Source organism: Hippocampus guttulatus, chromosome 8 (genome assembly GCF_054856545.1).
Source record: "Hippocampus guttulatus isolate MCC_2025c chromosome 8, RoL_Hgut_1.0, whole genome shotgun sequence".
Lineage (NCBI taxonomy): Eukaryota > Metazoa > Chordata > Actinopteri > Syngnathiformes > Syngnathidae > Hippocampus > Hippocampus guttulatus.
Genome location: NC_141268.1, coordinates 11,681,558 through 11,696,359, shown reverse-complemented (window position 1 = coordinate 11,696,359; position 14,802 = coordinate 11,681,558). Strand labels below are relative to the sequence as shown.

General features: G+C 42.1%; 1 protein-coding gene across 2 annotated transcripts in view; it reads left to right on the top strand.

Annotated features, from left to right (window-relative positions):
- atg7 (ATG7 autophagy related 7 homolog (S. cerevisiae)) overlaps nt 1-14,752 on the top strand; it is a 45,357-nt gene extending 30,605 nt beyond the window's left edge. For both annotated transcript variants that reach the window (XM_086117146.1, XM_086117145.1), the window contains exon 19: nt 14,261-14,752. In XM_086117146.1, coding sequence (XP_085973272.1) covers nt 14,261-14,293 — 33 coding nt within the window. In that variant the 3' untranslated portion in view covers nt 14,294-14,752. The remainder of the gene's footprint in view (nt 1-14,260) is intronic.
- Nucleotides 14,753-14,802: the final 50 nt, after the last annotated feature.

Below are 14,802 nucleotides of genomic sequence, written 5' to 3'. Positions count from 1 at the left end.
GCAACGAAAGACCAAGACAAATTTGTCCTCCATATTTGGTTTGGTTGAAATTGCCTGATATTGAAAATAGAAACTACAACAAAATCTAACAGATTGAAGGATGATACAAAATTGCAAATGAACAGTTTTTGTCATTGAGAATTAAGTCGGGTGATTATGGCCTTAAAATAAAAGCCCAGCACTAAATATGATTATTATTATTCGTATTTTTTTTAAAGATTTTGTTTCCCCTTTGTTTTTCGAAAAAACAACAACTGGAAGTGATATTACTTTTTTTTCAATGATTTTTCTCCAAAGAAGCTTTGAAACAGTTTAATATCATAAAATGAGCTGTTGAATTCCGTGGCTTGGTTTATCAGTATGCGTTTTGTCGAAGGGTAATCCCGCACCACCTCCAGCTCTCTCATGGTGTTTTCTCAACTTTTTTTCCAAAAACTTTCTGGCTTGGCACATGTCAGTACAACACTGCTTTTGCGACGCATTCATGAGTTTTTGTGTGACAGCAATGGATCCCCACCCCCAAATTTATCCTGATAAATTAATTTGAATAAATCAATGACTATCCCAACCCTATTGTGAAATGATGAAGGTCCTCCAAATTTGGATTTACATGTTTTTGATTGGACAGTGATGTTATAACCATCAGGCGAGAAGACGAAGACGTTTTTAGCTAACTTTATGACCGTACCGTCTATTATTAAGAAATCCATCCATGGGGTTCGTGTCATGAAGGGGTGCGGGTGGAGGGCAGCGGGGACGCATTGGCACCCACGGCAGCTGTGCCTCACCAAAATGGACTCATCCCGAATTACCAATCGTCAATCATGGGGGAGTTATTTTCATAAATAGGACCCTTAAAGCCTTCTTTTCCCTCTCCACACGCACAAGGAAACTATGCATCCTATACATGGCTCCTGCTCACTGGCGCCAGTAAGCCCAGTGAGATGTCTTCTTCTGGCCTGGCAGCTGCCTGAAGTCACGGACAGAAAGCCATTCAGAAAGACCCGCTAAATGCAGATGCACCACGAGGCCTAATTTGTATCCCTGTATGTGTATATATATAACAATTGTTTGCAGCTGATAAATCATGCAAAATTCTTATGTAGTCAACTGTAACAAAATTTACTGTCATTCTTCCAAATTGATACAGTACATCTGGACAGTACGCAGATATCCAACTAATCAATGCAATCAAAGGCCATTGCAAAATAAAACTGAATAGCTTGGACATTAATGAGGAATGCCACGGTGGTGAGAGTAATGCAAACGTCTTCCTGTACTCCTCTCCAGTAATGACTAAAAAAAAAAAAAAAACATATGTGATGCCTCCAGAACTAAATGTCATCAGCATGTGAAGAACAGCCTGTGTTATGTTTCTCTTTCGATTGTGTTTTTTTGGGGGGGGGGGGGGGGCTGATCAGCTGAGTGCAGAAAAGGTGAGTTTGTTGTGTTGTGTTGGGTTAGGTTCCAATATGATAGCAAGAACTGGTTTGGAGTCGGCTTCAGGGTAAGAACTGAGAAGTGATGGGAAAACATTGGTTGTATGTAGTGGATGCCTGACACTTTCCCTCAGCTCTTGGAGATCTTACACACACAAACACACACACACATAGTGGCCATAATGCCAACTCTTAATCTCTTTCCTCGGGCACTGTTCTGTCCAGCACATGGAGGATAGCGATAGCATCGAGCCCTAGGAAATCGACAATGAAGAACACACACACACACAGATCCAAACATACAGAGACAAGGAGATACACATCTTTGGCATAATTTCCTTGACCGACGCTATCTCGAAAAAAAAAGACCATCACATTAATTATCATTTGGCATGAGGTTTCTAGCGCTTTCAAACAAACTTTGAAGAATAAGAGGTAGTATGTTTCAAATGAGAAAATAGGAATAATTGAAGCAGAACAGAGCAGAAGTTGTTTGTTTTCACCCCCCCCCCCCCCAAAAAAAAACAAAAAAAGATAGCAAAACAGTGTGGTACCTTGAGGTACAAGTGACCCAGCTTCCTACTTTTTTTTGAGATACTGCCATCGTTCAGTTGATATTTATGTTTTTACTTGCGGGCAAACACTTGAAATATGAGCACTGTGTGATGGCAACTTGGCATCATGAACAAAGCTTAAAAAAAGGCTTCATGCTGTTTAATGACACTCAAAGTTTATTTCCAAACCAGAGAATTAGACATTCTGTATTTTAAAACAAGCACACAACTTTGCTTTCAAGTCTACTAACTTAATACTAACATATAATAGAAATGCCATAGAAGGCCTAACAAATACAATATGGCACTGTTGTAATGTTTTCAGGAACACAAACGGTGCAGCAACATATATAGATGACAATACAGTCGTCACAGTCATGAAAAATATTTCAGCCATGACTTTTGAACCAGACAAATGGCTGCATCTCATAAGTAACACTTTTAGTTTTCTGACAGCCTGTAATTATCACCTACTCCATTGACAAGTATTTACGAGACATCTGAGAAGCTAAAAAGCGTAGCAAGTAACAATTTTTGTTCTGAGTAGCCAGACATGCCTCATATGCAATATTGAAGAGTTTCAGCGCAACATACTATATCCAACTTGGTTCTTTTGTGAGCAAACTTGGGTTCTTAAGCCCATATTTGAAGAACTTTCCTTCATCTCTTTGCACCGTGAACCGCAATCCTCAGGTGGTGAGTGTTCGTTGAAGTCCATTGAACGATTACTTATGTGTGTTTTCCTAAGCAATCCCAAATTATGTTTGATTGGTCCCAAAATGGTCGCACAAAGAGTCTTTTGTCATGGAAAGCTAGCTGCTTGGTTGCTCTACATCTTCCTTGGTTAAACAGGAACTTTGGAAAAGTGTGTGTATGGTTCTCTACAAGGCCTTGAGATTTTTAGAACAACCCGCTGATGGAACGGCTCTCGGAATTTCATCATTTGAGGTTTTGTCGTATGTGTGTGTATTTGTCTGTGTGTGCATGTACTGTATGTTTTTTGTTTTGGTTTGTTTTTTCATGGGGGTGTCCTTCTAGGCATTGCTCATTGGACCACACATCATTTGGCTTTTGAGTCACGTCTCTAATTAAACATGAGGCAGGTCTCAACTGGCAACACTTGCACACACGCCGACCCTTGAAGTTGTTATTGCCATCTGACTCGCTGCACACATACTAATATTGCCCAACCACAGCAGAACAGGAAGGCCTCAAGCTCGTCTGGTCTTTAACATCACCATTGAAAATGATATTCAATAGAGGGTAGATGTCTACCAAGGTTCACCAATCAAGAATGAATTTCACACCTTCATTGTCTGTTAGTGTTAAGCTAGCAATCTTTCCTAAGGTTTGGTTAGATACGTCATGTGTGACGCCTCCCCTCCATCAGCAGTTGAGTAAGGGCTCATTTGGCCACTGTTTTGCAGAAATATGGTTACATTTGGTCACTAAGATATCCTGTAGAACAAACAATATTTTCAGGGACCGGCCTTTAAGGCGTGGCGGGCAAATACAACAAAATAATATGATATGACCCGCATGAAAACTGCGATATTTTCTAAACATAATAATAAACACGAATCATGACACGAGGAATGTCCTATCTGGGCGCAATGCTCTCTGGTCACTATGGTAATGTTTAAATGTGCCTTCAAAATAAGATACAAAGTGAATGAAAAATACGACTCGCCATCGCCACATATGCAGATGCGTGGGAATCTCCCGTTGAGATAAACCCATATTTTAAGTCGGACACCTCATAGCGTCTCTTAAATGTAGCCTTCTTTTGCTTGAAAGACTCCTATCTGGGCCTTTTCCCTTTCCCCAAAAAACTTTCCAAAGATGTTTGTTTTTTTACTCATTTTGCTAGCTCCTGGGTTTCATTTTAGCAATAACGTGACCGAGAAGCGCGCCTTGACCTGCGTCAAGAGTGACACACTGTAGACCTGTAAATCTCAACATCATTTCTTGCCCATGACAATTTGACATTTCAGTAACATTTCAGATTTCAACAAGGATCATGAAAGTTTACACACATTTGGTCCGGTGCTACGCCGGGGCTGCCCCAGTAGAGCGTTCACACGTGCAAATTAGCTCCGGCGTAGCCCCGTAAAACAGCTTACACCGGACCAAATTTGATCCATCTCAGGGAGGTGGTTTAAAAATTTGCTCCAGAGCAAATGCTTGTTAGCGAAGCAGCACCGATGTAAATTTGCACGTGTGAACGCAACTGGGTTAAATTTGCTCCAGAGCAAATGCTTGTGAAGAGTTTACGTACGGCGAGAATGCGTTGCTTTCGCGCTCTGTCGGACTTCCGTCATGTGTTTGTTTAATAACGACACAAGACTTGGCTGGTAACATCTTTCCTTTTGTAGGAGACTGGACTGTCTCGGAGTTGTTTGTGTAGTTTGTTCCTTTGTTGTGTGTCCACAACCCCCCGCTCCCCATATAATTTATTTTGTGATTTCCTCTCTTGATTTTCTGTTTGGCGCATTACGTATTTGCTTTTCTGAGTGTCATTAAAGTCATCGTTGATTTACGTTTTCGGGGGCGGTCACTCTAGAGCAGAAGGCACGGAGACCGAGAAGGAGAAGAACATTCCTGTCCAGTAGTCGCTTGAGTTGTGTATACGTTTTAAAAAGAACCAACACGACAGCTCATTTGTTTTCTGTCGTTTTGCTCCGCTGCAGAAACTGCCGTGTGAACGCAAGTGGGGCTGCACCGACGCTGTGCCGGTGCAGACACGCTCAGCGGCTTTGTACGTGTGAACGCTCCATTTGCTGCGGTGCAAAATATATCGCAACAAAATACATCGGTGCAGCGCCGGAGCAAATGTGTGCCGTGTGAACACCCCTTTTGACAAACTACTGTAGACGGATCTAACCGAAAATCCGGTAAGTTTTCAAAATAAAACATCTTCAGATTCTGAAATAAATCAAACAGAAGTAATGTAAGTTATTTATTTGTTCTGTGCGGCCCGGTACCAAAGGACCCACAGACCGGTACCGGCCCGCTGCCCGGGGGTTGAGGACCACAGCTGTAGAACAATAGAAGCTCTTGAGGCCTAAACTCTTATTTGGGATTCATAACGAAAGTCAATCACACTGGTGAACTTTTTTTTTTTGCTCCATTTTTTTCATCAGAGAGATGCAAGTAACTTTTCTAGATGAATATTTTGTGCTGATTCCAAATCTACCCCTGCAAAAACATGGGAGTGAAACTAATCTGTGCCGTCAAAGCACTGTCAATAAGATTGTGAACTACCGGTACCTCAAACTCTGTTGTTAGTTTTTGTGCAATCCTGGTCACAGATCAAGATAAAAACTCTTGGGAGGTAAATATTTAGTTTCCAGCTAGGTTGTGAAAATTGTGATGTTGGCGAATGTGACTCAGAAAATGTGTTGATAACCTTCAAGTGTGCAGGAAGTGTGTCAGAGAAGTTACCGGAGGAGTTGCGGGTCTTTGATAGGGGGACAGGAAGAGGGACATGGGAACTAGGCAGATTACGAGGTGTGACAATAAAGAAACAAGACCGTGGCAGTCATAGACTTGTCTCAATGCCAATTGTCGATGTCACCGTGTTGCACAAGAATCTTTCAGCTATTTTGCTGTATGTTGTTGATTTTTGTCGCTCTTGTGCCTCTCTTCTGGGCTTTTGTGTAACACGCGGCTGTGACGCAACTGGTTAGAAACATTTGTGCCATCTCCATAAGCCTCTTTGAGAAGTTTGACAAAACTTAGTTGGGCCTGTGTTTCCTTGCAGTGTTCTAGCACCCTTTTCGCACTGCACTTAACACAGTGCAGCGTGCTATCGGCCTGCCTATTCATTGTGTATTTGATCACCGGTGATCACCACGGAATCAAGCTTTGCTGGACAGCGCGGAAATAGGACTTCTGCCGCGACTACAAGGTGCCTCGAATGATCTGTTCGAGAATTCTGCGATATTTTGGTGGACTTAATTACATGTAATGGAATGAGGACAGTGGAGGCCGCCTTAATAAATGTGGTGATTTGGTCTCCTGAGCTTTTGGGACAAATTAGAGATGACATAGAGTTTGAGAAGACACTGCTTGCTGCTCAACCCAAAATATACTGTACCTTGAAGCGGTCTTGGCGGAACTGTAGCTCATGTACACGATTAATAATCCCCACCGAGCCATTAGGAAAGACTGCACCATTCCCTTGTGTTTTACTGCTGCTTGTCTCATCCTCCTCCTCCTTAAAATGAGCAAGCTCAGGGCTTTCATTTGTCGCAATGAAACCTACATCTTGCAGAGGTGCCCGACTACTACTTCTCGATACCAGTAGAAAACGTCTCCATTTTTACTTCCTGGCACGAATTTGTCAGCAGTTCTAAATTGGCAACCGGGGCGCTGTCGTCATTCTGTGCTACGACGCAACCTTTCACACTGAGCGAGTGCAGTGTTGAAAGTAGGGCCCAATCGAGATGAAAAAATACTCTGTACTGATTAATCAGCCGATATATAACTTTATTTATGTATTTATTTATTTAGAATGCATACAAATGTTTTTCCCCCAATGCATCTAAATAGGTCTCAATTAGATCACGAGTTTTTGCTATTCGCGGGCCGGCCTGGTCTCTATTCCCCATGAATATCGGGGGTCAACTGTAAATATATGGTTAAATAAAATAACTTTACTCTTCGGTTCCCAGAATGCATTGTGTGGTGCAATGTATCGACTGATATTACCAATAGTTGAATGCATTATATTTAACATAATCGTATCTTAGGTATATGTTACACTTTGGTTTTATTTATTTTTATTTTTCGGTTTGTTTGTTTGTTTGTTTTTTACAAACTATGGTTGTGTGTAAAATAGTGCCATACAGACCAATTTCTTCCACAACTTGCATTGCTTGTAAAAATTAAGATTGATTTGTTTTCACTGACAGGTGCTTATCAACAAATGTAATTTTCCAAATTTAAGGATACAACGGTGATGGTATCGATTTATGTATGAAAAACAATGAAGCCAGTGTTCCATGGGTAAGACTGCTGTAAATGGTTAGAGTACATCTGGCCGATTATTTTGGCCATAATCACCCGATTTAATCGGCAATGAAGCACAGAGTGAGAGCATGACAAAGCGTGCGACAGTAGAGTTCTCCACCAAAGCGTAGAAGTCAACGAAATAACAGCGGAATATTGACAAGCTGTTTCAAATTTGTAACATCGGCCTTTATTTTATGCTCAATGTGTCACAGTCTTGTTTCTTCTTGTCACAATGTGCACGGTCAGGGACAAAAAAAAAAGGAGAGAAAAAAAATCAACATTGAAGTCAGGTCATCTCAGAGCAAAGCCAACATGTGACCCCTGAGAGAGCAAAACATTTCAGGGAAAGTGTAGCTGAGGGAAAAAAAAGAAAAAAATGAGGGTCCTTGTGGGTAGCTGTCTGTCGGAGTCCCAGGAGAAACAACAGGACTCAGCTGTTGCTCCACAGGCCACCACACTCGGCCGAGAGCCACTCGGTTTGTTGTTGTAGCTGGCCTTTATAACTCGCGAGAGACAAGCCAAGGTGGGGAGTGGGGGCAGGACTCAAGGTACAAAATAGACAAGAAGAGCGAATGCGCAGAAAGTTAGACGAGCACTTTTTTTCCCTCTTTGCTCTGTGATGACGAGGTCCAGCATGGAGCTTTGGGCTGTGTGTGCAGGTGCTTTGTTGGATTAACCCCAGTTTATGAAAACACGAGGGAGGGAGGAAAAGGGGTGTTTTTGATGGGGCTACGTGACTTTGCTGGGACTGCCTTACAAGCTCTGTTCCCAGCAAAAGGAAGTTAAAAAAAAAAGTGCACTCAAACGTCACGACTCACGCTCTTGTGTCACCGCATAGCATGTCAGCTACTCTTTACCGTAACATCTTTTAATGTGTTGATGTGTTGCAAATCATCGGCTAAAATAGTCCCCACTCAATGAAGAACTGGGAGAGGAAATTGCAATGTTGTTGGGGGTTTTTTTCCCCCTCAGTTTTGTAGCAGTTAAGGAGCCTGATTAGAGTTTCCAGATTTTTCCAGATGTCTGGATTAATCGCCAGCAAAGCGCCGATAGGCAAATAGTCATTCACAGACACGGTCACACCAATGAACAATTCTGAACAATTTGGTATTTTCTCGCTGTCTAAAGAAAGCACAGCTGCATCCCTGCAGATCTCCGCCATAGCCCAACATAATTCGACTTAGGGAAACAGAAGTTCAGGACACTCGGAGAGAGCTCTGTCAGACGTGTTTGTGTGTGACTCTTCAGCTCAATCTAGCTCCTATAGTTTTCTGTCTAAAGAAGCGTAACGTGACATTCGCTACAGCCAGTAGACCTCTGCTGTAGCCCAACATTCTTGGGCTCATTACAACACTAAGCATGAAAACGGAGCTTAAAATTCAGAACACCGATATTTTGCATCTGTACATTCACTCTGAATCGATTTTTTTTTTTTTTTTTAAACACTCCGATACTACACACCGATACCACTCACTGTAAATCTGTGAAAAAAGGGCCGGTGATGAAATCAGCAGCGTCAGCGACGCAGGCCACTGCTTCGTGAATATTGGATGTGGTCCATCGTCACCACAAAAGTGCGCGCGCCTGACATTCCAATTTTGGAATGGATTTTCATGAGAAAAATATTGACAGAAATATTTAGGATTTTTTCCGATTATCAAGTATGTCTTTTGACTGGAATTTTTAGAGGACATTCTGAGATAATCAGGTAGGAGGCAGTGGATGAAATGACACGGAATGACCCAAAGGTTTAACCCCGGTGGTCATAATATTCTTCGGACCCACCTCTTCCTCTCTCCACACCCATCTCTTCCTCTTCCTGTCCCTGCGATGAGGTCGTGCACTCCCTTCGGCATTCCCCTCGTGAGAGGTCTATCGAGGCCGGGAACAATCGATGGCGGAAATGGACAAGTGCTCCTTTCGGGAATAGACGCTTATGTGGCTCTCTGTGAGTCAGTCCGAACAAACGCAGCCAAAATAAAAAAGTGTTCTGAGAATAATCGACAACAATTTTTTTGTTGAAGTTAAGATGTTGTTAGCATTTTCGAAACCATCATTGTTGAACTTCTATTTTTGTAGATTGCTGAGTTTCTGGCGTGTTCTGTTCACCGAGACAAGTCACACTTTCCCACTTTGACTTGGGGAGAAAAACAAACCCAATCACATGGTGCTGCTAAAAGCACCTGCCAAATAAGGCTGCATTGTACTTCACTTGAAACCTGCGGGTCATGCGCATCACAGGGCGACCCACCTTTGCCCGTCTCGCCCCATTTTAAACCGTCTCCAACGTGCATTGCAGATTCCCGCCATACTCCCCAGAAATGTGGTGGTGGTCAGGATGTCGCATGAGGTCATCAACGGCATCATTTTGAGTGTCATGGCAAATATGGCCACTGTGTGTGTGTGTGTGTGTCTGTCTCTCTCTCTCACTCTCTCTTTCCATATATATATATATATATATATATATATATATATATACACACACACACACCGGTATGTACACACACAGTACACGTGTACATAAATAATGTGGGTAGAATCCCAAAATTAGTTTGCAGATCCAAAACTCAAATGGCAGTGTTCTGGCTCCATAAATCCCTCACAAAAAAGAGTCATAAACAACACATAGAGCATATGGAGCCCTGAAAATAGACATCCATTGTTGCCCTCTCCATATTTGCACCCCGCTAATTAAAGCTTCGACATCGGTCAGACTGCTGCCTATTCTGCGTTCTTCTCTCCAAAACCGACACGCATTGTCCTCATATGGTTTTTTTTTCTAGCCTGCAACATTTCAACTATGTCAATTAAACAGGGAAGGCTGCAGTCATCTCTGTTTGCTTTTTGTCATCAAAAAAAAAAGAAAAAAGAAAAAGACAAATTAGACATAAAAGTCCTCCTCTTTCTTTCTTGGTTGGCAGCGCAAACCACATCAGCGTGTGTGGCCCACTAATTGCATTTTACATGGAGCCAGCCTCTATGATGAAAGCTCTACTTTGTGCTTTGGTGTCACTTTTAATATGTAAAGCAGATGTGTGTTTAATGGCCGAGCCCATCGGCGGTTGCGTAGGTGAGTCGAGCGCCCACCGGGAGCCCACCAGCATGTACGCTAAGGCTGCTTACCGTAAACATTGCTGACGGTTTTCGTTGTGCTAACACTGGAAGTGTTGTGGTGGTTGCCTTTCGTGCAGATGTCAACGGTTCGATTCTCTGCCAGTGCTCTCAGACTCAGCTGCTGTCGGTCCCGAGTCCAGATCGAAAAAAAAAAATCGGAATGGATTTCTCGCTTCTCTTTGTAGATTAACATAGTGCCGTTTCATTGAAGAAAGAAATCTTTTGTTTTTTACTTTTGCACCATTCACTTGAATCTGTACTCTTTCCACTTGTGCTTAAGTCCAGGCGTTAAATCAATATTTGAAGAGTTGAAATGCAAAGAAAATCACCCCCACAAAATCTAAATTTTGGTGAATTTGGTCAAATTATTTTTTTGTGTACTGTAAAATCTGATCATTTTTAGATGTGATATTTTAAGATCATATAAATGAAGCAATTAAAAGGCTAATTTGGAAAAATAATCAAACCTTCCCTGAAAAAGTCTTCAAAAACAGACTTACAAAAACAAATTATTCAAATAACAACAAAATGTCAAGTATTATGCTTTGTGAATACAAATCAATAACAGCTGAGTGTATGAGAACTACATTCTCGTCAACTAACCTTTAACCGTAACTTCAATTATGCATTGATCCAACCCTTCAACATGATTGTTTCATGCAATTCGACAATGTTGTCATATTTCACGCTCAATGTCGAGCGCAATCAAATCGATACTTGAGACGAGACCGCGAGACATCATGGCGCAAACATGTTTCAGAATGCAAGAGTTCGCGGTGGCGTTAATACATGCGGACTCATGCTTGACTCGAAAGCGCTAGCTGCAGTGAACCCTTTAAAACAGACAAAGGCAAAAAAAGAAAATAACAATGATACTAACACAGTGTTTCCAGACGTCGTATTTGTTTCGAGGACAACCATCAACGGTGTCGATTTGGCCGCAAGTGGTCATGATGGCAGCTTCCGGCTAATTGGCTCATGCGTCCGATCCCATCTCGGGATTAAGAGTGCTGGGATATCAGCAGCCGCACAGCTGATGGTAAACACAGACACATTACATGCAGCTTTAGCAGAGAGACGTATTCACTTTACGCCAGGGAGCAGCGATAAGCCACATTCACATTTAGAGATGGCCAATCTCTTTTTAGTGAGCGCCATAGTGTGTGATCGCGCTATATTCGTCTGTCCAGTTGATATGCCTTTCTCGTGTGGTGTGCTACTCAACCTACACGTTTAATATATGAATAAGCATATATTTAATATACATGAATAAGATTACATTTGTTTGTATCTTGTGAATGAGATTCAAGATGCTAGGCGGTTTTAATGTGTTTGCCTGCTTGTAAATTCACTAACTAATTTATTAGTGCTAATTTATTATTTAGCTAGCTAGTGTGTTCGTTAGGTCGTTAGCTTACCCAAAAAGTACTCAACCAGTAGTTGATCTAGTTGGCTAGTGGGGTTACATTATGATCCCAGTTGTCACAGCAGCACAGTTTTCCCAAAACGAGTGGCATTTTGGCCAATTTTTTTTTCCCCCTCATGGCAGTTTTCTCACGGCCTTTTCAGATATTTGTGGCCAAACATAGCAAAACGCAAAACAAACATGGCAAAAATGTGACAAGCACTGCAGAAATATGGACCCCATCCATGTTCTGTTCCCGTTTTGTTGGATTCAAGTTGTTTGATTACAGCTGACCGGATCTCGAATATGCACCGGGACTGCTGGTACGGTTGTTTTTTTGGACATCTCGCCGGGCAACCATGGCAATCACGGCCTGTCAGTTTTGCGCACCCTGTCCCTCCATGCTGTCTCACGTCCACATCCCGTTTTGCCCGCAGTGGGCTGAAACGTGATTGCCGTGGCTGATCTATGTACGAGAAGCTAATGAGGTTACAAGAAAATATTCAATTCATAGTAAACAAGATAGTTACTGATCCACTTTGATTGTAAACGCAGTCGAGGAGTGTGGCTCTGGCCAAATGAAACTTTGTCTCTGACTTGAAGATTTCGGTCAACATTTATTCCCATCGTTAATTTGTTGGTTTGTTGACCGCAAATTTCACCTGTGGGGGAAAAAACTGAATAATTGAACAATCCCAAAAGTCGAGGTATGGCATAAATCTTACTTTGCAAATGATTTCACACTCATTTGTTAACGTTTTCCGGCTCACTCAACTTGTTGGCTTCACTTTACTGTGCCTATTCATGTTACATAAGACAACCCCCCCCCCCACTTAACCCACTTCCCTCGTCTTTTATTTTGTTCAGCTCACACACACACACACACACACACACACACACACACACACACACACACACATGGATGAGCGCAGCTTGGCGGGCGTCCTGAGAGGCTCACTGCCTTTCAAAGAGCTCTTTGCCCGCCGTCCTTTTGATGCCGGCTGGCCAGCACAAATGTTGTCCTTTGATATGAATTTGTCCTCATTCTCCACACTGTGAGGGCAAATGCAGCAGCCCGGAGCCAACCACGCACACCAAAACCACATCCCGATGACGCCCCGCGTCCGAGTGGCTCATCTTCCGGCTGGAGGCCCACAATGAAGTTGTCTTGAGGGTCACTCTTGTCTGCTACCAGTTTTTCATATTAAGGCTGAGCAATTTGGAGAAATAATTGAGTTGGTTTATGTACCCTAAAATGAGAACACTCACAAGGAGCTACATCCGGCCAACCGGACTTTAACTCCTGATGTTCTTCCTCAAGCTCCGCCTCTTACAGGCATCTATATACACAAAATGCTACGCTATGTACAGTAATTGCCCTTCATTCCGACAATTTACAAACTAACGCTGAAGCTGCTGTTAGCCACAGCTCACATGCACACGCTCGCCGACATGACAACGTGCCAGGCCCCGCCCCTTAAAGGCATATGCATGTACACAGACCCTAAAATACGCACAGTAAAAATGTTCAAATTAAAATGTGGGTTTGAATTAGTTTTATGTTATGTGTGCGTTTGTACGAACATCGTAAAAAAAAAAAGTCAATCATAAAATAAAATGCATGGAATGAGGCCTTCGCGTCAGCATGACGACAAAGTTGAGTAGCGAGCCCCCACCGAGGTTCGCACTGGAATCCACGGCTCAGCTGTGAGGTTTGAAGCAGCGCTTTCCAAGGAATGCAGCATGGATGTGTCAAATGTGTGCGCGTGTGTGTGTGTGTAACATTCCAGGCACTGTTAGAGGCATGCGAATTACGTCTTACCGAGTGGGAATGTGAAGAATCTACTGCCACGAAAAGACCACTTTTGTTTACCGACAGAGTGCTGCCAAGGAGCTTGAGCATGTGTGTGCGTGTGTGTCTGTGCGTGCGTGCGCGTCACATGCTCATGCCACTTCCTGATAATAAAGGCTTCAGTCATGATTGTAATTACAGCGGAACCCTCTGAAGTAGAACACAAGCTGATCCTCCATTTTATTGGGGGTTCAAAACACGTTTCTTTTTAGTTGGTGCGCTAGCAGACCCCCAAATATGAGCCCAAAAAAGTCAGAAGAGTGTGATCAGTGTTGTGTTTTTTTTTTCTTTGTTTGTTTCTGCAGCTGTTGTGAAAGCGCTATATAAATCAGGATGTATGGTATTGTTTGTGGAGGGGGTTAAACAATTATTCTGTTTGAGACTGAGGCAAAATATGTCCAAAGTGAAGCACGATAAATACTTTCCGTATCGCTGTAGCTGAAGTGAAAAGTAACATTGTCATTGCCGCGTTGGCTGCGAAAAAAAAAAAAATCAAATCTTCGTCCGACCTAAGATGGCTGCAGTAGGTGTCACAGGCCCTCTCACTGTTTCTAGTCTGCACACTGGCAGCCAAAAAACAAAAAAAAGTCAACCAAATTTCTTCACAGATACTTCGGATAACTTGGGTCAGACTCAAGACAGCCGAGGTAGTACTGTATCTCATGTCATGCTGGTCGACCAGCCATTTAAAAAAAAAAAAAAAAACAAAGGAAAAAGTACTGTATATAGATAGATAGATAGATTGTTGTTTCACAGTTACTTAGTTTTAATTACTTTTGAGCAGTTTTTTTTAAATATATGACATATGGTGTTAAATTCCTTCTGACTTTGTCCCAAATTTTGATTCCTAATTTGTTTTTAATCATGTTTTTTTCATCAGATTTGGGATATGAGCGATGACGAGAGCATTTAAGGAACCAAAAATCATGAGGATTGGAATGTCACAGCCATCATGTCTGTTTGAGCCACAAATCATTCACCAAGGAAGACCTGTCAGGCGGGAAGACCAAAACACTCATCTTACGACAAGTTTCTGCAAACTCTACGCCCTTTCCCCCACAAAAAAATTGTTTCACCTTGAATGTATAATTTCTGGTGTTTTGAGAGTGAAACTGTGATATTTACACACTGAATGTTCACCTATTTTTTAATTTTTTTTTTTTTGCAAAATACGTCGGTGACAAATTGTGTTGTCATCAGCGACCAAATGGTGTTTGTTACTCAATCACGGTATTATTTTTATGTGTGATAAAACAAATATTGCAATATCTGTACTTATTCCCTATTTGTAAATCCTCTTGCATTGGATGTCATTTAATTGTGCTAAGTTTAATCGGTGTGTATGGAACTAAATATTGGAGCAAAACTTGAACTTATGTCTTGATGTGTCTTTGCTCAAAGGGACCATCATTCACAAAGCAG